Source organism: Arvicanthis niloticus, chromosome 1 (assembly GCF_011762505.2).
Source record: "Arvicanthis niloticus isolate mArvNil1 chromosome 1, mArvNil1.pat.X, whole genome shotgun sequence".
Classification (NCBI taxonomy): Eukaryota; Metazoa; Chordata; class Mammalia; order Rodentia; family Muridae; genus Arvicanthis; species Arvicanthis niloticus.
The window spans coordinates 152732381-152757405 of record NC_047658.1 but is presented as its reverse complement, the minus strand read 5'-3'; the positions used below and the strand labels follow the sequence as shown (position 1 = coordinate 152757405).

The window sequence follows — 25025 nt, the reverse complement described above, 5'->3', positions numbered from 1 at the left end:
ATTACAAGTGTCCTAAACCACAACTACAAGTTTAAGACAGGCCAGGTATGGTGGTGCACACCTTTAACCCCAGCACTCAGGAGGCAGAGGCAGGCAGATCTCTGAGTTTGAGGGCAGCCTGGTCTACTAAGTGAGTTCCGGGACAGCCAGGTCTATACAGAGAAGCCCTGTCTCAAAATACAAAAAGCAAACAAAACATCTGTCTTTTTAACTGTCACTGTTGGCTTCATTCTTGCAGTCTCCTGTCTCAGTCTTAAGGAGTAGCTGGGATTATAGGGGTATGCCACAATTCCTAACTGCAACCCTATCATCTATATCTTATTTAAAAATTTTTTTTCTGAAATAGGGTCTCTCTAGTAATCCTGGCTGTCCTGGAACTCACTATGTAGACCAAATTGACCTCAAATTCACAGAATTCACTCCCTGACTCTGCCTCCCAAGTTCTGGAATTAAAGGCATATGCCACTGTATCAGGCTCCTGCTGCTGTTGCTGCTGTCTCGTCTTTTCCTCCTCTTCTTCCTCCTCCTCCTCCTCCTCCTCCTCAGGATATATAGTCCAGACTAGCTCTAAACTCCTATGTACTCAAGAGTGACATCACACTTCTGACCGCCTGCCTCCACTTCCTGAGTGCTGGGACTGCAGGTGTGTATCACCACAGCGAGTGGTGTGGTTCAGTCACACTCAAGCCTTTATACACACTTGGCAAGTGCTGCTCCACTGAGCTCCCCAGCACGTTTGTTCACTGAGACAATATCATGCATGTACCCTAGGTTGTTCTCAGTCGATATGTGGCTGAAGGTAACCTTGACCTCCTCATCCCCCTGCCTCTGTCTCCTAGATATTAGGATTACAGGTCTCTTCCATCTTGCCAACTCCTACCACATCCCTTTTTCTGTTTGTCTGCTTTGTTTTTTTTTTCCTTTAATCATTTAATTTTATGTTCATAGGTGTGAGGGTGTCATATCCCCTGGAACTGGAGTTACCAACAGTTGTGAGCCACCATGTGGGCTCTGGGAATTGAACCCAGGTCCTCTGGAAGAGCAGCCAGGGCTCTTAACCGCTGAGCCAACTCTCCAGCCCCATTTGCTTTTTGAGACAGGGTTTCTCTGTGTAGCCCTGGGTGACCTGGAACTCACTCTGCAGACCAGGCTGGCCTTGAACCCCGTCTCACATCCTTTTTTTTTTTCTCTAGAGAGACACCACCATATCTCACGCCTCTCAGTCCTCAGATGTCACTCCCCAACACCCATCCTTACTTGTTACCTCAGTTCCCAATGCACCCCACCTGCCTCCTCCCTAGTCCAACCTACCACAGCCTCTGCCACAGTCTCCTCAACATCTCTAAGCTACTGACCATGCTGATCTGTGTGCAATACTCAGGCAATCAAAACAAACTTCTCCCAAACATCAGACCATGTCTCTCATCCCAGTCTCTAACTCTCCAAACAGCTTTCTTAAACACTGAAAACCCTGTCCATCCCTCTCCCAGTCTAAAAACAATTTTTTTCAAGACAGGGATTTTCTGTGTAGCCCTGGCTATACTGGAATTCACTCCGTACCAGGTCAGACTCAGACTCAGATCTGTCTGCCTCTGCCTTCTGAGTGCTAGGATAAACGGCGTGCACCACCAATGCCCATTTATGCTCCAAGGTAGCTAGGATTCCACATGCTCACCACTGTCACTTCCCTTACACATAGGGCCTAGCCTATACAGGTCTACACTGATTTGTTGAGTGAATCAATTCACTTACGAAACTGGAGGGGCGGGCCAGCAAGGCTTAGCATTCCAGGGTAGCACAGGCCTAGTCACAACCCCTCTGTCCCCTCACTAGACCCAGAGCTGGTACAAGTAAGCTATGCTCCACGAGCCTCACCTGTGTAGAAGCAGAGAAGCCAGGTGCCCAGCAGTGGGGCAAAGGTCTGGCCAGGTTTCGTCACCAGGGCAACCATGCCAAAGAGGAGTGCCGAGGCTGCCTGTTTCCGATGGTTCAACACCAGGTCCTCATCCACCAGGTCAGTGACCACCAGGGTCAGCAGCTTACAGGTACCCTCAGTGAAGACACGGTTGCTGCCCAGGGAGAGAGAAGCAAGAGTAAAACGAGTGGACACAGAGGTGTGGGGGCAAGGGTAGGCAGGGCGTACCTGGCAATGAAGAAGCAAAGCAGGCCGGGGTGGTCTGGGCCAGCCAACAGCATGAGGAGGCTAAGGCCCAGCTTGAGCAGGAAGAGCCCCCGCACCACTGCATAGACACCCCAGCGCCGGCACAGGGGCAGGAAGTACAGGTTGTTGAGATGAGGAGCAACATAGGAGATGCCTGGGGAGGGAAGAGGGCCCCACCTCTTCAGGAGCAATGCCACAGCCTCAACAGCAGCTGGCAACTGACACTAATTGATCACAATTTGCATTCACTGTAAACCGACAATGTCTTCTAGGTTTTGCATTATATTAGCATATTTTAAATTTTATTTTACATGTATGCATGCTTTAATTGCATATATACATATATACGTATACATACATATTGTGTATGCATGTTTTGGTTGCATGTATATCTGTGCAGAGGCCAGAAGAGGGCATTGGATCCCCTGGAACTGGAGTCACGGACAGCGGTGAGCCACCATGTGAGTAAATGGAAATCAAACCCAGGCCTTCCGGAAGAGCAACCAATGCTCCCAACCACTGAGCCATCTCTACAGTCTGCTTTTCACACCATAATTTTCACAGCCCTTCCGGGTAGGGGTTAGGTATTGTTGTCCCTTGGGATCACGGTTGTTGACTCCAGTACCACCGTCATGGATAGCAAAGTCTTTGGATTTTCAAGACCTTGATACAAAATGACATTGTATCTGCATAAGATCTATATACATACTCCCAGATACTTTTATTTTGTTTTTTTAATTTACTGTCATGTAGCTCTACATGGTCTTAAACTCGTTTGTTTGTTTGTTTGCTTGTTTGTTTGTTTGTTTGTTTGTTTGAGACAGGGTTCCTCTGTGTAGCCCTGGCTATCCTAGAACTCACTCTGTAGACCAAGCTATCCTCAAATGCACAGAAATCCAGTTCCTCTGCCTCCCAGTGCTGGGATTAAGGATATGTAATGGCACTCAGCCTATTTTGTTTTATGTGTTTGTTTGTTTGTTTGTTTTGAAACAGGATCTCAGTATGTAGTCCTGGCTGGTTTGAAACTCATAATGTAGACCAGGCTGGCCTCAGAACTCACAGAAGTCAGTCTGCTCCTTTCTTCTAGGTGCTGGGACTAAAAGCCCACACTGCCATGCTCTCCCTTTTATTTTATTAAAATAAACATTTGAATTTCAATTTTTTTTTGACACAGGGTTTCATATATGCAAGGCTAGCCTCAAACTTGCTATATAGCCTACCTAGGCTGACCTTGAACTTCTGGTCCTAACCACACCTCCCAAGTACGTTGATTATAGATGCGGACCACCATGCCATGTTGATGTGGTGCTGAGGAATCCAGCCCAGCAGGACATTTATTAGATCCAGGATGGCATCAAACTCTCCACAATTCTGCCTCAGTTGCTATAATGCTGAGATTACAGGTGTGTGTCATCAAGCCTGGCCTACGTGATGTCTTGATTATAATATTCAGTACCATGTAAATGCTATGCAAATAGCTGTTATACTGTATCAATTAGGGGACACGGACAGGAAAGAAACAGGCTCCAGGGTCAGTGAGAAGGCTCAGCAGGTAATGGCTTGCCACCAAGCCAGACGACCTGAGTTTGATCCCTGGGTCCCACATGGTGGAAAGAAAGAACCATTTTCTGCAAGTTGTCCTCTGACCTCCAGATGTGCACCACAGCATGCATGCACCCACACTGTCTCCACACAAACGATAAATAAACGTGAAAATCAAGAAAACCATGCGTGCTTAATGGAGTCAGACTTTTCTAATACTTTGAACCCATGGTTGGCTGAATCCATGGGACACGTCAATACAGGGGTTGCTGTGCTATTATTACCCTCCCGTTACAAACACGCTGGGCAGTGGTGGTGTCCACTAATCCCAGCCCTCAGGAGGCAGAGGTAAGCAGATCTCTGTGAGCTTGAGGCCTTGTGTGGTCTACAGAGCAAAGTCCACAACCGTCAAAACTACACAGAGTAACCCTGTCCCGAAGAAAAATGAAAAGAAAAACAAAACAAACAAAAAAACGCGTGGCTCAGAAAGATTTTTAAAAAGTACAGCCGCGTCCACTCAGAGAACAGCATGGTGGCTGGGCGCTGCACTTTGTCACACTGCCTCTGGGGGGCACCATCACTCCTGACTGAAGTGCGGCCCACTAACCTCCACCCCAGAACAGACCTGGGGACAGCGTGTGCAAGCCGCTGGCCCGGGATAATACTCACCCAACAGGAAGGAGCCAGTGGAGAGGGAAATGTGGTCGGACAGCAAGTGCTCCAGGAAGAGGGGGAAGAAGTTACTGTTGAAGTGGCAATGAAACACCTGCAGGACAGGCGGGGAGGAGGAAAGGTGGGGAGAAGGAGGGGGAGGGGGAGGGGAGGGAAGGGAGAGGAGGGGAGGGAGGGGAGGGGGGAGAGAACATGACAGTTCACAGGCCAGCAGGGGAGCAACAGCCCTGGTCCTCAGAGGAGTGCACACTGTCCCATGTCACCAAGCATGGAATATGCCCCAACAAACCTGAATGACAATCCCTTTTAACCTATGGAAATTTAGTTTGAAGGCATGGCAAAATTAGCAAATAGAACAATTTTTAAGTTTTTTTAATTCATTTTTATTGCATATTTTATTTACATTTCAGATGCCATCCCCTTTCCCCCATTCCCCCTCCATAGGAAACCCCCATCCCATGCCCCCTTCTCCTTTTTGCTTTTGTACTTTTTTTTTTTTTTTTTTGGTTTTTCAATGACACAGGGAGTAAGGGAGTAAGGAACACAGAAGTGCTAGAACCTAGGCCTTCTAACCCTTAAAAGAGGGATGAGGAAAAGATTCCCCATACCTGTACCAGGTCCATGCCCACGAACCACAGGAAGTTTTGGTGGCGCGCCAGTTGCCGGAGGTACTGGCCCAAGGTGATGCTGCCTGCTTCCTCACCGCCCACCAGCGGCTCCTCGTCACACACGCTGTGGGCAAAGAGAAAGGGAAGATGTGGGGTTACGTCAGAGTGGGCCAGGACTGGGTGTTAAAATCCGGCTCTGACCGTAGAGACGAGGCTACACTCACCCACCATCCATGTCCAGGCCCGGGCAACCCCTGTCCCTTCTGGTTGCCTCAATCCGCCGCTTCAACAATTGTGTGGCCCCCAGAAAGCCCAGCCCAGAGCCAGCAGCTAGTACCACACAGAAGGCACGGAAGGAGGAGAAGTCCTCCTTGTTCCAAAAGGCGTAGGAGGCGAAGACAGACATGGAGCCAGCTGCACTGAAGAGGGAGCAGTAAAAGTTGAGGTGGGTGCGGTCGTGGGCTGAGAGCGCCAGGTCCGCCAGCAAGGCATGATGGTGGAGGTCCACGAGTGTCAGGAAGCCATCATAAAGGCACAGGCACAGTAAAAACTGTAAGCCAGCAGGAGCCCAGGGCACCCAGAATGCCAGGAAGGACAGTGCCAGCAGCGGCCCATGCCAGCCCAGAGCCCGGACCCGGGTCAGCACCACGTCTCTGGAGGAGAGGCCTGCTCCTGACCTGTCAGGGAGAGGACGGTAACCTTTAAGCAAGAGCAAACCCTAGTTACCCCAACTGGACCCAAAAGACAGATGGAGAAATTCTCCTTCAGTGCACACCTAGATACAGCCAAGTCTTCGGCCCTGACCTGGGTCTTTAGAAGCACAGCTTAGCCCCACTGCCCTACCCAAAGGGCTATGGGACACTGGTTCTCGGGGCTGGGGTAGGAAGGGGCCCAAATAGGGAAAGGGACAGGAACACCTAAGAAGCGAGGGGTGTGTGTGTGTGTGTGTGTGTGTGTGTGTGTGTGTGTGTGTGTGTGTGTGAATGTGGTACAGAGCCATGAGTAGACCCCCATGTCACACTAGGGTCAACCCCTTCCTCTGGGTGGGCCATGCCAATACCACAACTGGCATCCCTTCCTTCCTCCACCCCCAAATATGAGCAGCAATTGTTCACTAGGGGAATCATCAGAACCGGACTAGGGCAGTGATGTACCCATTCCCTAAGACACACCGGGGCTGGGAGCTGAGGAACTGGCGGTCACTGAGCCAGCCGAAGAGGGGGTCATTGAAGCTGTTCCAAAGGAGAAATACAGTCTGCAGAGGAGAGAGATAGGCAGGTGGGTTATACAGGGCTCCCCAACTCCAATCCATGCACCTTCCCCAAAGATGGCAGTTCTTCCTGCCAGCAAACTTTTGTTAATGTTCCTCTGTCAAAACCCCTCTCTGCCTGGTACACACATCGAACTCCAGCGGCCCAAGGCAGTTGATAATCCAGCTGACTGATGCATACATGTATATTAGATATGAACATACAAACTGCGGAGAGCTAAGGCAGTAGCCAGGAGTAATTCTAGAATCCTCCTGAAGAGTCCTTAAGGGCTGGAGAGATGGCTCAGAGGTTAAGAGCACTGACTGCTCCTCCAGAGGTCGTGAGTTCAATTCCCAACAACCACATGGTAACTTACAACCATATGTAACAGGATCCGATGCCTTCTTCTGGTGTGTCTGAAGACAGCTATGATGAACTCATATACATAAAATAAATAATATAATAATATAATAATAATAAAATCAGCTTTTCTGGCTGAGTCTTGCTAAACAGCACAGCCTGCCCTAAGAGCCTGACACTGGGACTAACACTGGGACAGGACCCAGCACCTTCTGTCTGCTTGGACACCTGATGGCTAGTCTCCTCCCACCTATGGCAGCTGCCCCATGCGTGGCCTACCTCTCCAACCCAGAAGGACACTTTGTTGATCTTATACACGGAGACGAAGGTGTCCACATAATACAGCAGGAACACATTGTGCAGGATGGAGGTGAAGAGCGCTAAGGAGCCATATACCACGGCTGTGGGCAGGCCCAACAGCCAGGCTTGGGGCCAGTCTAGCCCCATGGCTGCTGGTGGAGCCTCAGCCCCAAGGGCACTGAGGAGGGTTCACAGACATCACCAGTCCGACCATTCTTGTCTCTGAGGAAGAAGCAGCCAGTGAACAACAAGGGTCAGTGCTAACTCTCCGATCCAGCTCTCTGAGACCTTTAACATCCCATAAAATGAGTAACTCCTTCCAGGCCAGGCCGGGGTCTGGAGCTCGTGGTTGCCTACTAGTCTAGCTTCTACATTTAAGCCCTGACACAGAAAATAAAATGTTTTTCTTAAACTCGTTTCCTTTGGGAGGGAATTCACGTGTAAGACAAAGCAGGTGAACTACCAGTGGAGTTCAGCAGGGACATCCAAGCGAGATGCTCTGGAAACGGTTCGGGAAACTAAGACGGCCCCCGGGAAGAGAAGGCAGGCAGCCAAGTACGGGGCCAGGTTACCTCTCAGATTGGGTACTTGGCATGCTGTCCAACCAAAATGGTCTAGCTGTGACCTAGGTGGCCTCAGGTGCAGTGTGCTTACAGGGTAGGCAGCACCGATATGGTTAACCTTAGTTTCTTTTACTCAAAAGGGTCAAAGGGAATCATTATGTGAAAAGACCAGACAGATTAAACAGAAAAGCTCATAGAAAATGCTCTTTGAGTCAGGCATGATGATACACACCCTCTAATCCCAGCATGTAAGAGGCCAAGGCAGATAGATCTCTCTGAGCTCAAGGCCAGCCTGGTCTACATAGTGAGTCCCAGGACAGCCTGGTCTACATAGTGAGACCCTGTTCAAAACCAACGAAAGAAGAAGATATGACTGGCTGTGGTGGTGTATGCTTTTGATCCCAGCACTTAGCAAACAGAGCAGGCCAATCTGAATCCCACGCCAGTGTGGTCTACATAATAAGTTCCAGGCTTCTCGTGGCTTGCTTAGCCTGCTTTCTTATACGATCCAGGGCCACCAGCCCAGCGACGGTACCACCTACAACAGGCTGCACCATTCCCCATCAATAACTAATTAAGAAAATGCCTTACGGCCAGTTCTTACGGAGGCATTTTCTCAACCGAGGTTCCCTCCTTTCAGACAACTCTAGCTTTTGTCAAGTTGACCTAAGACTAGCCAGCATGTTTGATAATCAGCTTTCATTTTAATATGGGACTGGCCACACCAATTCAACATGATTCCATCTTAATTTGGTTTCAAATGCACAGATGCTGTGTCCAAGTAGGGTCTTACTCAGATGCTCTCCTCTCCCGCCTCTCTGCCGGGGATAGAAGCCAGGGCCTCGCAGATGCTAGACTAGGGCTCCACCACTGAGCTACACCCCCAGCTTCTATACTCTCTCCTGGTGTTTGTTCTTAAGTCTCTCTGTGGAACTGCTGTTATACATGCTGCTGGCAGGCACACCTCTGCACAGACTCCCTTGGGAATTCGTTCCTTGGGGTGGCGCATCTGGAATCAGTGTTTGAGTACATCTTATCCATTTTTCTCTCTTAGTTTTGAGATCAGGTCTCAGTATGTAATTTGGCTAACCTGGCTCACTACGTAGACCAGGCTGCCCAGTCTGTAAGCAGTACCCCTCACAGGCTTTGCCTCAGTTCTTGTCTCCAGGTTCTCTGTTTCAGGTCCTGTCCTGACTTCCTTCAGGGATGGACTATGGATGTGGAAGTGTAAGCCCAATAAACCTTTTCCTCCCCAATTTGCTTTTGGCTATGGTATTTCAACATGGCAATGTTTCATCATAGCACTAGTTACCCAAAACTAACAGTAACGGTAACGCAAACGAAAAGATCAAATCGAGCAAAGATGGCCATGAGGATGAAGCCTGCAGTTACCATAACACAGCCACAAGCCAAGGAGGGCTGACATCGTCACCAGTGAAGGTCCGAAAGCTAGACAGAGAAGGAAGAACTCTTCCCAAGAGCTTCCAGTGGAAACGGGACTCTGCTCAGGCCTTGATTGTGGACTTTTACCCTCCAGCCATAAGCAAATATTCAGTTGCTTTAAGCCATTGGTTGTGTCATCTGTTAGGGTAGCCTAATGACACTGAGGGTGACTCTCAGAGAGCCTCTGACTTCTTCCTGAGGCTGCATGGCTCACAGGTTGCACATACACCCCTATGACTTCTTCCTGAGGCTGCATGGCTCACAGGTTACACACACTTCCCCACCAGTCATATCCTGTTTGCCCTCTGCCCCAGTCGAACAGAGGGAACAAAACCTCCAGGAGCCATCCTTGCCAAGACCCAGCCTCCCAGCCTCCCCACCAAGCCTACAGGTCTCTACAATGTGGTCACTCCCAGCCCAGCCTCCCTTTCCTTTGTGCTTGCTGGTTCTTTCCATGAACAGACAGGATCATTCTAGTCTGCACCTGCCATTCCAAGAGCTAGCATAAAGTCCAGACTTCTCACTCTCCACTGGGACTGCCGGCATAATCCTGTAACTCCAGACACTCAGGACTCTAAAGCAGGAGGACTGAAGTTCACAGCCAGCTTGGACAACTTCGTGAGACCCTGTCTTAAAGAGTAGTCATTTCTTACTACTGTACTTGACTAGTCTGGGGAAAAATAAAAATCAAAAGATAAATAAAGAAGGAATAAAAAGAGGGTTGAGTGGGTTTATTGGCCCACGCCTTTGATCCTAGCACTCAGGAGGCAGAGGCAGGCAGATCCCTGCATTCAAGGCCAGCCTGGTCTACAGAGTTCCAGGACAGCCAGGGCTACACAGAAAAATCCTGTCTTGAAACAAACAAACAAACAAACAAACAACTCCCCTGCACACACACCCTTAAATAAAATAAGACTGAATGGGGCAGGCCAAGCATGGTGAAACATGGCTTTCATCACAAAAGACTCAGGTAGATCTCTGTGAGCCCAATAACAGCCTGGTTTACACAGTGAGACCCTGTCTTAACACACATGCACACACACACACACACACACACACACAGAGAGAGAGAGAGAGAGAGAGAGAGAGAGAGAGAGAGAGAGAGAGAACAAAAAATGTGCCTCCTGGACCTTTTGGACTACAAAGCAAACCTCTCTTTTAGCCCACTACCCACCAGAGGTAGTGGAAAAGAAAGGATACAGGGAAAGTGGACCTGTTTAGAAAGGTTCTTTGGAGCAACTCCCCTGTGTGTTGTCTGGAAATCAGCAGTTCCACTTGCAAACACTTCATGGATACACCAGTTCAGTAGAGTTGGGATAGCAAACATGAATCAGTAGCGGTGGCACTACCTAGCAGAGACAGCCAGGCCTCAGCCTTGGCACAAGTCAGCAGGAGGGACCAGGAGGACCACCAGGAGAAGTTCTCAGCTGTGCCTCTCTCAGGGAAGCAAAGATCAGGGAAGATGCGAGACCATCAAGCGTTGCACAGCGAGCTCTATAAGCAAGCCTAGCTCAGCCTCCGTCACTGTCTGTCGAGTCGTCGAGTCCTATTTATACCCTCCAAGCATCACATGTCCTCCACAGGTCTTGCCTCAGCACATGCGTCTGTCTCAGCTGACATCACCCTGCCAAAAAGCCTGAGTCTGCAGAAGCAGCAAGAAACTGCAGCACACCACCAGAAGTTTTTTTTTTTTTTTTTTTTTTTTTTTTTGGTGTAGTTTCTCTTTATGGAGTTCTGACAAATGCAGTTCAACTACACAATGTAAGGCGGACTAATACAGGAGTGTCAGTTAGCACAGAATCCTTCATCACGTGTCCTTTCCTGTGCTTGTTTTAGCAGAGTATCTATCTTTTTACCTATGTCTGCTTCGGCTAAATGTTCCTCTATGTGTTTGCCCCAGCAAAACACCATCCAGTTAACTTTCCAAAGAATCCTTAAGTTTCCACATCAGTGGTGGTTTGAGTAATAATGGTCCCCATTGACTCATATTTGAATGCTCAGTAACCAGGGAGTAGAACTGTTTGAAAGCATTAAAAGGACCAGGAAGTGTGGCTTGTCAAAGGTGGTAGGTCACTGGGGGGTGGGCTTCCACAGTTCAAAAGCCCATGCCAGGCCCATGTTCTCTCGCTACCTGTGGACCAGGATGTAGCTCTCAGCTACTGTTCCTGAGCCTGCCTGCAGGTCACCATGCTCCCTGCCCATGATGATAATGGATTAACCATCTAAGATGGTAAGCAAGCCCAAGTTAAATGCTTTCTTTTATAAGTGTTGTTTTATTCATGGTGTCTCTGCACAGCAACAAGACAGTAACTTGGCCCCTCTCAGAGTTCCTCTGTTCAATCCACAGTTTTTATCAAAGCCACTCCTACTTGATGACTGATCATCACTGGAGAAGGTGAACCTCGGCTCATGTGTTGGCTTCCCAAACCCATGCTCAGGAGCGGGTAGAAGATCTTAAAGGGAGGTGCTAATTTTTTTTTCCATAAGAAAAGGGAAGAGTTCCAATCACTACTGTCTCCCACAGTGCCTTTGCTGCTACTGAGCCTGCAAGATGGGAAATAAGAGCAGTCTGTACAAAAATATAGCAAGCAGTAAACCAGCACTCAAGAACTCCAGGGCATCATGCTAGGCACAAGGCAGATGCTCAAAAACCAGCTTTTGGGGGGGTGGGGGTGAGAGAGAGGCTGGAGAGATGGCTCAGTGGTTAAGAGCACTGTCTGCTCTTCCAGAGGTCCTGAGTTCAATTCCCAGCAACCACATGGTGGCTCACAACCATCTGTAATGGGATCTGATGCCCTCTTCTGGTGTGTCTGAAGACAGCTACAGTATACAGTGTAAATAAACCTTAAAAAAAACAAAAACAAACAAACAAAAACAAAACAAACAAACAAACAAAAAAAAAAAAAAACGGCTTTTTCTTTCTTGAGACAGATATCACTATGCAACCTGTTACTTTAGACCAGGATGGCCTGGAACTCACAGAAATCTGCCCATCTCCATTCTCAAAACCAGCTTTTTCTTTTCTTTTCTTTTGTGTGTGTATGTACGCACGCGCACGTGTGTGTGTGTGTGTGTGTGTGTGTGTGTGTGTGTTTGCGTGCGCATGCGCAGGGGGAGGGGATTGTTGTTGTTGTTTTTCAAGACCGGGATCTCTGTGTAGCCCTGGCTGTCCTGGTACTCACTCTGTAAACCAGGCTGGCCTTGAACTCAGAAATTCGCCTGCCTCTGCCTCCCAAGTGCTGGGATTAAAGGCATGCACCACCATTGCCCCGCTGCTTTTTCTAAGATTGGGTCAGGGCCAGTGGAATATCCTAGGTCCCAGGACCCATTTCTGAAATAAAAGATGTAGAAGAAAATCTTGGGACACATGAGGAGCCAGAGAGGAAGCCTGCAAACCTAATCCCCCAGGAAGAACTCCAGATAAAGCCCTATCACAGACCACAGGTAGAGGTTTTCCATAGAGGTGAACCAGCACTAGAGTTGCTGGAGGAAGAGGGAGTGGTGGTGCTTTCCAGCCTATGTGTCTCCAGATCCTACTCCAGTAGCAAACAGCCTTCCTCCTCTGGTCTTCCTACTCTCAACCCACATCACAAGAGAACAGAAGGCTTGCCAAGGAATCCCACGGAGCCCACACTGCCCTCGTTATGTAAGCTGCATATCCTGTAACCTGCAACCAAGCTCCCCGCTCCTGTGCACAGCTCACCTTGCACAAGAGCTGGAGGCTGGCCCTGGGACTAGTCAAGCTGGTGACCTTGGGCCAGTGGAGAGGTTAATACCAACTTTCTTAAAGTGGGGCTCAAATGCAAAAGGAGCAGAAAGCACCAAGCATAGGGCCCAGGACATACAAGACTCTCCATAAACAATAGCTCTTACTGGGTTTCATGACCTTTAATATTTGGCTGGGAGGTGGGGCTGTGGCTTAGAGTGTAAAACCACTTGCCGTGCAAGCCCCAAGACCTGCGCCAGATCCATGGAACCCACATAAAGATGAAAGGTGAGGTGCTGGAGGGATGGCTCAGTGGTTAGGAGCGTTATTGTTCTTGCATAGGACCCACATTTAGTTCCCAACACCTACATGGCAGCTCACAACTGCCTATAGCTCAGTTCCAGGGCATCCACTGCCATCTTATGACTTCCAGGGGTCCCTGCGTATAGATGATGCACAGAACATACACTCGGGCATCACGTATACAAATAAAAGTAAATAGACCTGAAACAAAAATGTTCTAGGGTCAGGCACTCAGTAGACAATTCAAACAGATCTTTGAGAGTTCAAGACCAGCCTGGTCTACATACTAAGTTCCAGGCCAGTCAGCATTACATAGTGAGACCTTGTCTTAAAAAATGAAAAATAGTCTTTATAGATTGGAAGGCAAGGACCCACATCTGAGGTTGTCCTCTGCCTCCTCCACACTCACTGTGGCTCATACACACAAACATGTATGTACACATGCACACACACAAGATATATATCAAAAATATACATTTTTAAAAACAGTTAGGGACCCCTCTGACTAATATATAAGTGTTTGTTTGTTTGTGATAAGGATTTCATTATGTATCTTTTGCTGGCCTGAAACTCCCTAGGTAGACAGGGGCCAGTTGGCCTCAAACTGTGGCAATCCTCCTGCCTCCCCAGTGCTGGAATTACAGGTGTATGCCACCACACCCAGATAAGTTGTCATTGCAGTATTCAACATGGATGCCTCTCACTGCGTGCCACATCCCAGGCCTTCCCATGTGTCATCCTCCAAATTCTGTTTTAATTTCTACCTTCACACTTCCGTTCATGTGCTGCCTTCCATCCAAAAGCCCTGGATGAGACTCTGTGCTGACTCTGAGGCCTTTAGGACAGGCCTGGCTTCCACAGTCGTGGCTGTAAACCCTTCACAGTGCATTTACTAATCCCATCTATAGCTCACAGATGCAAGCAAGACCCGGAAGTCAGGCAAATAACTGGCCCACAGTCCCAAGCTATGAGGTGCTGGAACCGAGGTTCTAAATAGGCCCTGACTGCAAACCTCAGCACCTCTTACTTCACCGTGCACCCACTTCCACAATCGTATCAAATCTTGCTCCCTCAAGGCCTAGGCCAGGGTCCTCAAGTTCTCCAGGTTCTCCCAGCCAGGTATTGTCTACCTTTTCTGATCCCTCTGTATCCCGAGGAGAACAAATGCTTTCCTTATTTCCCTCAGCTCACAAGCTCCTTAAGAGTAAGGATAGGCCAGTCCTACTGAAGATCCCTCCCCCAAGCACCGGCTCAGTTAACACCTGCTGAGTCCATTGTCCCCAAAAGGCCAATGTGGGTGTTCTCTGCCTTACAAAGGGCAGTCAGAGGAAAACAAACTCCCAGAGCCCACACTAGGGGCTCTGATTGGCTGTGGGGTTTGGAGACACAGTAGCAACCTGGAACCCTATAGCCCCTCCGAGCAAACAAGTGCAGCGAGGCCACAGATGTGTGTGTGTGGGGGGGGGGGGGTAGTAAAAGCCAGCAGTAATGTTTATAACACGTTCACCAAGGACGCAGCACCAAGCTAAGAAAACAATATGGGCAGAATGTGACCCAGGTAGTAAAAGGGACCAGACTAAAAAGGGGTTTTGTAAGCCTCTACAAGATACGATCAAGACGGAAGGCACCTGCTGAGGGTAGGAGACAAGAAACATTTCTCTGTCGAGGAGCCCTCCGGGCAACTTCAAGATCTCGCTCCTAGCAGTCTACTCTCGAAGGTTTCTGGGAGATTAACAGGAAAGACTGGCCAAGCACAGCAACCTCTGGTGACAGTGAGTACAATTTGGGGAGGAGACCAAGAAGTGACAGGCTGGGCCTGGAAGGAAGAATGTCCGGAGGAAGGTGGGTGGTTCCCACTCTCTTCAGGAGGGAGCTTATAGGGACCACAGTGGGGAAAAAAACTACTAAGTAACACGGTATCAGCAGCAGTACTTGGGTCAAGGCTGAACCTTATCCCCAAGTAGCGATAGAGTTTATTTCCATGTTGAAAAAAGCAAATCTGTTTCCTGCCTGTTCTGCGGGTATCAAATGAACAGGTGGAATTTCAAGTCATAATAACAAAGCAAATTACGAGGCGTGTCATTTTCGCAGCAAGCAGCTGACTGGATTGTCTGCCCTATTTCACACCCTGTTCAGTCTCTTCACAGCATGATGGAGCCCCAGGAGAGCTGCTAGGGGGTGGGGGAACTACTCTCCTCCCCCCCTCCCCCCCCCCCCCCGAGTTAACAGGTCCACCCTCCACGGATGGAAAATGGGCTTTCACCCATTGCGAGAGGGATTTTTCTCGGTTCGTCACAGGATTTTATGGTGGCACGAAAGTGTCAGCCGACTCACCTCAGAATCGCAGGCTACTTCTAAGTCCCTGAGGAACTGGGAATCAACCCAGGAGCTTTCTACTCAGAAACACGTGTAGTGGTTTTCATTTCGTTTGCACATTAAATCACCCGAAGAGGTAGCTATTCTAGAACATCTAGGCTCGGACCTCACTCAAACCACTAAAATTGGGATCTCTGGAGGTGATGCCCAGCATCTTTTAAGTTCCCAAGTGGTTCTCCTGTGCCACTAGGGTTAAGAGCCACTAGGTCAATGAGTGAATCCCGGCCTGAACCATTGCATCCACGAACTCAGATTCCTCAGTGGGCAACCTGGACAGTGCAACCCTCTTCCTTACCCCAACAGAGTCCTTCTACGGGGATTCTACGCGTGCCCCTTGGTCTCAGTTCCTCCTGACCCCAGAATGTTTCAGTCCATAATCTGGCACCTCAAGGAACCGCGCAAAGTGTCCCAATGACTCAAACACCGCAATGCATTCCCGCCCCACCCTCGGTTTGGTCCTTTGAATCGTATCAGTCCCGGGATCCGGCCGGCTCCTCTGGGACCCGAGAGGTCCCGGGCCGCGGGCCAGCAGCTCACCGCAATCCTGGCAGACGATGCCTAATTCCGCGGCAGCGGGGAGCCAGGTGCCAGACAGTGCGCCTGCGCGCTAGCAGCCCCGGGCTTCCCGGTCTCTCCCTCCGCCCCTTCCCAGCTATTGGCTCCGCACCGCTCTCCCGATAGCAGCTCGGGCAGGTGACCGCGCCTGAGGCTGTCGCTGCCATGTTTGTCATGGGCTATTTCCCTTAGGGATCCAAAAGAAAACAGGCATCAGCCAACAGGAGCAGGTTTCCTGGATTCCTGATCTACTTATCTCCTCTCTTTTACCTCCACGAAAACTGTCATTTCAGCTCAAATCAAGTTTCTCTTGGGGACGCTCCCCTCCCCTCCCCTGATCCTAATTTCAGAAGATGAGAATTTAGCAGGGACTACCTACGGCTGGATTGTGAGCCCGCGAGTGCAAAGTCCAGCTTGAGCTATGGGCGTGAGCAATTCAAGGAATCGGGAGCCAGGGCAGGAGACGTTAGACACAGGCACTTGGCCATCAACCCACAACCCACGCTGCTGGACCTCTTTGTGTTGGTAGCAGTAAGAATTAGAAGAGGAAGTAATGCCTGATTGTGCCTTTCTGAAATTCCTTTTGTTGTTGTTTTGTTTTATGAAACAAGGTTTCTCCATGTGGCTCTAGCTCTTCTGGAACTCACTATGTAGACCAGGCTGGCCTCAAACTCCCAAAGACCTGCTCATCTCTGCCTCCTGAGTGCTGAGGTTAAAGGCATAGTCTGTAATTCTTGCCACACAGAAGGCTAGCCTGTGTTGAATACAGAGTGAATTAGGGTCAGTCCGGGCACTTTAAGCCCTATCTCAAACCAAAAACAAAATCAGGGTTGGGGAGACACACAAATGAAAGAATTGCTCAGCCGCCTACTATTACGGACCTGGCAGGATAGGCGCGCTGTTCCAGTGCCTCTTCCTCAAATTATACATGGGAAGTAGGTGTTATTATTTCCACTTACAGATGAAAATAACCACTGGGTGCTGGTGGTGGCTGCACATACCTTTAGTCTTAGCACTAGGAAGACAGAGATGGATTTCTGCTTTCAAAGCCAGCCTGGTCTACAGAGCAAGTTCCAGGAAAGGTAAGGCTATACAGAGAAACCCCATCTCAAAAACCAACCAACCAACCAACCAAGCAAAAACCCTGAAGTTCAGAGAAACAGTCAATGGATTATTGTTTGTTTTTTGAGACAAGGTTTCTCTGTTTAACAGTACCGGCTGCCCTAGAACTCACTTTCTAGACCAGACTGGTCTTGAACTCACAGAGATCTGCCTGCCTCTGCCTCCTAAGTGCTGGGATTAAAGATATGCACTACCATGCCCAGCCTTCAACAAATTTCATACAACCAGATGGCCGACCAAGTTCAGGCTAGACCAGACTTCTCCTGAGTCCCAGAGGAGGACTTCCTCTTTCTGCACTTGCTAGAGCTAGAAAACCAAGTTTGTAAGGCTCAGTGCAATTTCTGAGTAATTAAATAGGATTCACTGCCCACCTGTTCAGTTTTCCTACTGTGTTGGTTTGTATATGCTCGGCCCAGGCACTATTAGGCACTATTAGGTGTGGCCCTGCTGGAGTAGGTGTTTCACTGTGGGTGTGGACTTTAAGACCCTAATCCTAGCTGCCTGGAAGTCAGTATTCTGCTAGCAACCTTCAGATGAAGATGTAGAACTCTCAGCTCCTCCTGCATCACACCTGCCTGGATGCTGCCATGGTGATAACAGACTGAACCTCTGAACCTGTAAGCCAGCCCCAATTACATGTTGTCCTTATAAGAGTTGTCTTGGTGCCGGGCAGTGGTGACGCATGCCTTTAATCCCAGCACTTTCGAGGCAGCACTTGGAAGGCAGAGGCAGGTGGATTTCTGAGTTTGAGGCCAGCCTAGTCTACAGAGTGAGTTCCAGGACAGCCAGGGCTATACAGAGAAACCCTGTCTTGAAAAACAAACAACAACAAAACAAAAAAACAAAAACAAACAAACAAAAAAAACCTAAAACCCTAAGACACCTACCCTGAGCTACAAGGCAAGGAGTGCCTCTTTTGACTTCTCTGCTAAGGGACCTTCTTTTTGTTGAAACTGCTCCATTGCTTATAGGGATTTTGTAGGCATACAAGGAGAAATAGAGTCGAACATGATGAAGCCTATCCTGTAGTCCCGGAACTTGGGAGTTGGAGGCAGTGTGATTACAGTTTGAGACCAGCCACAGCTGCGGAGCTAAACCCTGACAAGAAAGAAAGAAAAGAAAGAAGGGACTAGGAATGTAGCTAAGTTTGGAAAGGTTCTTGCCAGGCATATTGGAGTCTCCATACTGGAGTCTCCGGTTCAGTCCCTATGTTGGAAAAGTGGCTGCGGCTGTGGCTATTCCTGCAGTCACAGTGCTTGGCGGATAGAGGCATCAGCATCAGTTCAAGGCCATCACTGGCTAATAGTTTCAGGATCTACATAAGACTGTTTCCAGGGGACCGTGCTACAGGTTAGCACCACTGACCCCTGTGCCTCTTTGTTGCAGGTAATTTTTGTGCAGCAAGTGTCCCGTTTGTTTACTTTGTGCCAATATAGCAATGGGTTCATTACAGCAAATGGTCCCACAAGACCCTGTTCAACCCAGTCCTAGAAAGCCCTCAAGGGTCCCTCAGACACTGTCCCAGCATACCTATGTTCTACTAGGTTTTCCCATTCCTCTCCTTTAAGCCCTCCTCTATGCTTCTATGACCCCTGTTCTGGACATAACCCCATCCAAGTATATAAAGACATGTTCCAAGATGCTTTGAGATGGAAGAAAAACAAATGAACAGATACAAGATTGTGGAGAGAAATTTATTATAGGACTTACATGAGGAGTAGCATCAGTCCCACTGGATCCATCCAGTGTGAGTGTGTGTATATTGGTTAGGACAAAAGTTACTTCATCCTAGTCACAATGTCCCTGCTCTTTCTTTTTTCCTTGTTTTTTTTTCTTTTTTTGTTTGTCTGTTTGTTTGTTTTTTGTTTGTTTTCGAGACAGGGTTTCTCTGTGTAGCCCTGGCTGTCCTGAAACTTGCTTTGTAGACCAGGCTGTCCTTGAACTCATAAATCTGCCTGTCTCTGCCTTCTGAGGGCTAAGACTAAAGGCATAAGTCACCATCACCCAGCTCTATCTTTAAAAATAATTTTCTATTTATCTTATTATTGTCTGAGTGTTTTGCCTGCATGTATGTGTGCCACGTTCATGCCTCGTGCCCACAGAAGACAGAAGAGGGCATCAGACTTCATGGGACAGAAGTCACAGTTGTGACCCACCATGCTGGGGCTGGGAGTTGAACTCGGATCCTCTGCAAGAGCAAATATTCTTTAAACACTAAACCAAGTCTCCGGCGCGCACACATGCACACACACATGCATACACACACATGTACACACAATACACACAAACCCCAGTTTGATCTTTAGCTAGCATCAGAGTCCAGCACATTGCTGGCACCAGTGTCTGATTGTAAAATGCTACATGCCATTATAATGATTCATCTGGTTTAATGTGCTGGGAAACTATTGGGAAACACTTTCTAGAACAATCATAAGTTACAATCCAAGATGGCTGCAGTCAGGTCAAGCACAACCTGGCCACCCAGCCCAAGCCACATACATTTATCTCTTCTAGATTTAAACAACTGCTATACACTAATCTCTATTCTAGACTTTAACAACCATTAACCCCACACCCCTGCTCCAGAATGCAGTCCTGATCAGAATATGGTCATGCCTCCTTTCCCACGCCCACCACTTCTCTCCACGGATGTGAGAAGGCAGAAATTCAGTACTCAGACCTTTGTAAATCTATCACAGGTTTCCTCCAGCCTTTCTGTCTCTGCTCAGTGTACACTTTCACTTCAAAGCATACCTTGAGTCTTTCCTTAACCGTCCTTGGGGACTAAATGGTAGGATGGGGAGGGCTGGCAAGACCAGCTCTGAAAAGTGACCCAGCAGGAAAGACCTCAAGTCCTCCTTGCTGAGCTTCATGCCCCACAGTCACACTCTGGCCCCACAGCCTTCACATGCTGGAGACTGTAATCAGCTGCTGCAATACTGTGGTGCTGGAGGCCAAATCCCCTCTAGACTCCTCCAGTCCTTGACCCTAAGAGAAATGATATACAAGCAGTGTTCTTGAAATTCTCTCCTAGGCAATACCGAGTTCTATTCTCTAAGAGTTCCCCATTGTTAGTTATTGGGTCATTTCTCCCAGGGCTTCTACTTTGCCCACTAGTGAGGCTTTGATCACGGGGTTCCCTGACTACTAAAGTTGCTGTATTTTCAAATGTTTCACAAGATACTGAAAGAAAATACTGAAGTGTGTCTCACTGGGGTGGGTGGAAGGAACAGCAGGACATTCAAAGCAGCTTAAACAAAAAGGAATTTATTGGTCTGTGTAACTGTAAAGACTATGACTCACATAACACTATCAAAAAGGAAGTTCTGTCTCTCGGCTTCATGTCTTCTATGACTACATATTCAGTGACGAAGGCCTCCCCACAACTCCTCCACAACCTGAAATCCTTTCAGATTTCTGTCTTAGGGAAAGAAAATGTTTCCTTCCACCAGATAAGAAAACGGGGTGCTGGAGAGATGGCTCAAGAGTTAGGAGTGTGTGCCTCTGCAGGGCATCCTTTGGTCCTAGCACTGAGTTCGAGGCCAGCCTGGTCTACAGAGCTCTTTCCAGGACAGCCAGAGCTACACAGAGAAACCCTGTCTTGAAAAATAAACAAACAGTGGCTCTTGCAGAGGCCCTGTGTTTTCTCCCTACCACCCACATCAGGCAGCTCACAAGTGCCTGTAACCTCACATTCAGGGAACATGACACCCTCTTCTGACCTCCCTGGCTACCTGTACTCATGTGCACATACTCCTCCACATATCCATATAATTAAGAAAATAAATCTTTAAATGAGGCTGGAGAGATAGCTCAGTAACTGAGTGCTTGCTGCAGGAAGAACTCAGTTCTCAGTACCCACATCAAGTGGCTCACATCTGACTGAAACTCCAGTTCCAGAGGCATCAGACCCTCTTCTGGCCTCCAAGGCCACACACAAACTAAAAAAATCATAGAGTTCCAGGGTGGCCAGCACTGCACAGCTAGACTCTGTCTCAAAAAGAGAGGAAGGGCACTGGAGAGCTAGCTCAGCAATAAGAACACTGCCTGTTCTTCCCGAGGGCCCATGTTCAATTCCCAGCACCCACATGACAGCTTAGAATCATCCAGGGGACTGAACCCCTCCCTTTTCTGATCTCCGTGGGCTCCTGCACACACATGGTGGACATATACTCAGGCACACACACATACACATAAAATTAAGTATTTTTAAAAGAAGAAAGTGTAGCATTCCCAAAATATGAGGGCTATTTCCGAAATCAGGATGAATGAACACCAGCCCACAGCTTGATCCCTCATTGTACCTAAAAACTCCCCAGACCAGCAAAGCATGAAGGCACCACTATAAAACACAGGCTCTTCACCTTCTCAGTCCTGTCTTGAGCTTGGTCTGGTTTGCCAACAAGGTGAGACTAGACTCCCTGAGGAAGTACAAACAGGTAGAAACTATGACCAGTCCCAACGGGGTGAGATCAACCCATGGGTAATCCTGGACATTACAGAGGGCAAAGTTACTAAAACTGTGTCCTTTTGGTGGTTTATAAATTGAAAACGCAAGGGCTTAGGACAAAACAAACCTAGCAGTTGTGGAGGCTGAAGTCTGAAATGGGTCCCACTGGCTAACAGGAAGGTGTTGGCTGGACTTGGGTCCCCTCTGCAGGCTTTGACTCTATTGTCTCACAATTTCTGATTTCCAGACACTGCCTGTACTCCTTGCTCACAGTACCTCCTCCATTACTGAAGCCAACGATGGTGGGTGGTGTCTTCTGGATGGCATCAGTATGACTCTGGACCTTTTTTGTTTGTTTATTTTTTTATATTTATTTATTTATTTTGGTTTGTTTCAAGACAGGGTTTCTCTGTGTAGCCTTGGCTGTCCTGGAACTCACTCTGTAGACCAGGCCGGCCTCGAACTCAGAAATCCGCCTGCCTCTGCCTCCCAAGTGCTGGGATTAAAGGCGTGTGCCACCACTGCCAGGCTGACTCTGGACCTCTTTCATGTTTGAAGTCCTTATAATTACACTGGGATCATATGTAATCCAGAACGCTCTTTTATGATTTAGCCATTCGTAAGTTTGTTTTCATGAATCTGTGCACTTAATATGTGTAGGAGCCCTTACAGACTAGATCCCCTGAAAGTGGAGTTGCAGGCAGCTGATAGTCACCATGTAGGTGCTGGGACTTGATTAGAAAGAGGTGGGAAGTGTTGAGTGCTCTACGGAGTGCCATCTGTGAGCTCAGGCAATTTCACCTCTAGTGTGGGGTCACTGTGCTTTAGTGTCTACCTAGGACAGACTGGTCAGCTTCAAGCCAGCTCAAGGTGTTTCTCTCTGCCTAGTAACAGGGAGGTGTGGCTAAGGCTGGGCACGGAAGGGGAAAACAGAACTGAAGAGCAGTGGGGAGAAGCTCCATTCTGGACTGTTCTGACTCTCCCAAAGGCTGGAGAATAATCCCACTAAACTGAAGGAGGCAAGTGAACGGACATGGACGTTAAAGGGGGAAAGATAACAAGGGCCCGGGGGCTAGAAAGCGTGGAGAGGAATCATGTTGTGTTTTATAGAAAAGAAAAAGAAGCCAGGTATTTGTTAGGTAGAGGACCAGTATGGTGCGGGAAGGGGTGTGTGTGTGTGTGTGTGTGTGTGTGCCCGCGCACGCACGCCCTCGCCTCCACAGGCCCATGCTAAGGCATCTCTTTCCCCTAAGGTACCAGTCACATAATAGTTTATTTAGGGCATGGGGAGGGGAGTTGAGGGGGTAGAACAGACAAAGGTAGAGAGAGGAGGGGAGAGGGAAGCAGAGAGGGGTAGAGGCTGGCAACAAGCACGTGGAGGGGGGAAGAAAAGGGGAAGAGGCAGAGAGAGAGAGAGAGAGAGAGAGAGAGAGAGAGAGAGAGAGAGAGAGAGAGAGAGAGAGAGCGCGCCAGAGCGAGCCTAAAAGGAATGCTAATTAAGATTGTTTTGTGACAGGGTCTCCAGTAGCCCTGGCTGTTCTCAAACAGGATGACCTGAATTCTGGTTTTTCTGCCTCTACTCTAGGAGTCCTGGGATTACAGGCAGAATCCACAATACCACGTTTATGTGGTGGTGGAGACCGAACCTAGGGGTTTGTACATGTCAGATTCTGTATTAACAGACCTACATCCCCAGCCCGGGAATATCTGATGAGGAGGTGGGGCGCAGAACCCCTGACCCAGGAAAGGTTTCTCAAAGCCATCAGGCAATCACGCAAGAAACAGGCAAGAGCCGGGGGACCAGCGACAAGTGCTTGTTAAGAATTATATATGCATACCAATCCACTACAGGTCTGGACCCAGTAAAAATGCTCGCCAACTGAGTTCCAGGTCATGTACTCCTACGTCTGCCTGCCGCCCGGGGAGGGCGTCTGGCCTCGGCTGCAGACCCTCACCTACACCTACCTGCCCGCCCCTCTGCTGCTGCCACCCATCCAGACCCACAACTTCTGCAGCCGGCCGGTGGGCCTGAGCACCGCCCCGCGCGAGCTGCACTGCTTCCACGGTGCGCGCGCGGCCCTGGCCTCCTCCACGTCTCCTTGGTGGGCCTTCCCGCCGCAGGGTGCCGCAGCCCTTGGCTCGTCGCTCCCCACCTCCGGCGTATCCGCGCCAGCCCAGCCCACGCACGACGCCGCGTGGCCCGAGGGCAGCAGCCTGCAGCTGCAGCTGCGCTGGGGCCGTGTGGAGCGCATGCGGGGACCGCCCCTGCCGCTGCCGGACGCCGTGCGCCGGGACTTGCGGCGCGTCTACGGCACCTACCCACGCACCGACGTGCGCGTCACCCAGCGCGGCGGCCAGTTCTTGGTGCGGGCTGCGCCACGCGTGGGCGAGCCCGAATACAAGGTGGCGCGGCGCGTGGTGCGCAGGCCAGTCAGCGGGGACAGCGGGGACAGCGGAGACAGCTGGAACCGCACGACCGCTCCGGAGGCGGTGCAGCGTGGCCGCCCCAAGAAAAAGCAAGGACCAAGATGAGCGTCTCACCGCGCCTGCGCCTCTGTCTGTCCCAGCTCGCCCACCCTGTTTCTGATTTCCCTTGAGTTATTGCTGGGCGTTGCAGGCAGAGAAAGGTGTTTGATCCAGAGGGTTTTAAAGTAAAAGCAGCACCTGCTGCTTCTCTTCCTCCTTAGCTCTTGTGTGTGTCCCACTTGCCCTTTTCTTTCCCTTGCACCATAACGCCCCTCTTCACAAAGCCGAGGGAGCCACTGTAGTCCCCAGCTTGGAAAAGGAAGTAAATAAATGAGTGAAGTCCAGCATCTACTGCAAGATAGAGAGGTGGGCATTTTGCCATCTGTGTAATGCGAGTCTTTACTCTGTGTGTAGCCTGAGCCCCGGGACCTGCTCTTAAGCAGAACCTCCACAGTGTGCAATGGACAGCCTTCTAAAATGTCCTGCCTAGATTCACTCACTATCCAAGCATCATCTGAAGACCTAGGGTAGTTTTGGAATGAGGGAAACATTTCCTATGAGGTAGGTTTAGAGCAGGTTCTGACATTTTTCTAGTTATGTGTTCTTAGCCTCTGAACCCCTTAACTATCACATCTGTAAAACATAAAATTAGACGTCCAGAGGTATGTCATTCGTTCTTGTTCTTTTGGTTTCTCCAGACAAGGTTTCTCTCCGTAGCCCTGGCTGTCTTGGAACTAACTGTTTAGACCAGGGTGGCCTGGAACTCTGGAGTGCTGGGATTAAAGATGTGTACTATCTTGGTCTGGAGAGATGGCTCAGCGGTTAAGAGCACTGACTGCTCTTCCTGAGGCCCTGAGGCCCTGAGGCCTATTCCCAGCAACCACATAGTGGCTCACAACCATCTGTAATGGGGTCTGATGCCCTCTTCTGGTGTGTCTGAAGACAGCTATAGTGTACTCATGTACATTAAATAAATAATATTTAAGAAAAAAAAAAGATGTGTACCACCATGGCCGGCCTAGTTGTGTTTGTTTTCCAAGACAGGTCTTTGTAGCTTGTCTCTGGCTACTTTGTGGGTTCTTTTTTCTCCCACCGTTTTCTCCCATCAGGACTGTAACATTGGGGGAGAAGAGGATAGAAGGCTACAA

At 49.1% G+C, this 25025-nt stretch overlaps 2 protein-coding genes across 7 annotated transcripts in view; one reads left to right on the top strand and one right to left on the bottom strand.

Annotated features, from left to right (window-relative positions):
• The window catches only part of Slc68a1 (solute carrier family 68 member 1), a 19217-nt gene extending 3292 nt beyond the window's left edge, over window positions 1-15925 (bottom strand). The window contains exons 1-8 of one of the 3 annotated variants that reach the window (XM_034498820.2): window positions 15822-15925; window positions 6873-7115; window positions 6156-6238; window positions 5208-5660; window positions 4984-5107; window positions 4373-4469; window positions 2144-2315; window positions 1876-2069 (exon numbers count right to left, since the gene is read on the bottom strand). In XM_034498820.2, the coding sequence (XP_034354711.1) occupies window positions 1876-2069; window positions 2144-2315; window positions 4373-4469; window positions 4984-5107; window positions 5208-5660; window positions 6156-6238; window positions 6873-7040 (1291 nt within the window). In that variant the 5' untranslated portion in view covers window positions 7041-7115; window positions 15822-15925. Of the gene's footprint in view, window positions 1-1875; window positions 2070-2143; window positions 2316-4372; window positions 4470-4983; window positions 5108-5207; window positions 5661-6155; window positions 6239-6872; window positions 7116-14038; window positions 14060-15579; window positions 15714-15821 lie in introns of those variants that run through there. The other 2 variants (XM_076923438.1, XM_076923449.1) reach the window with 2 other exon arrangements.
• On the top strand, window positions 14184-25025 carry C1H10orf95 (chromosome 1 C10orf95 homolog). 4 transcript variants are annotated; one of them, XM_076923505.1, is made up of 3 exons: window positions 14184-14680; window positions 22300-22430; window positions 22997-25024. In XM_076923505.1, exon 3 carries the CDS (start codon window positions 23305-23307, stop codon window positions 23941-23943), a length of 639 nt encoding a protein of 212 aa, XP_076779620.1. In that variant the 5' UTR covers window positions 14184-14680; window positions 22300-22430; window positions 22997-23304; the 3' UTR covers window positions 23944-25024. The 4 variants fall into 4 exon arrangements, with proteins under 4 accessions (XP_076779620.1, XP_076779645.1, XP_076779639.1 ...); XM_076923524.1 differs by lacking the exon at window positions 14184-14680 and having other exon boundaries at window positions 15716-22430; window positions 22997-23063; window positions 23263-25025; XM_076923530.1 differs by lacking the exon at window positions 22300-22430 and having other exon boundaries at window positions 23263-25024.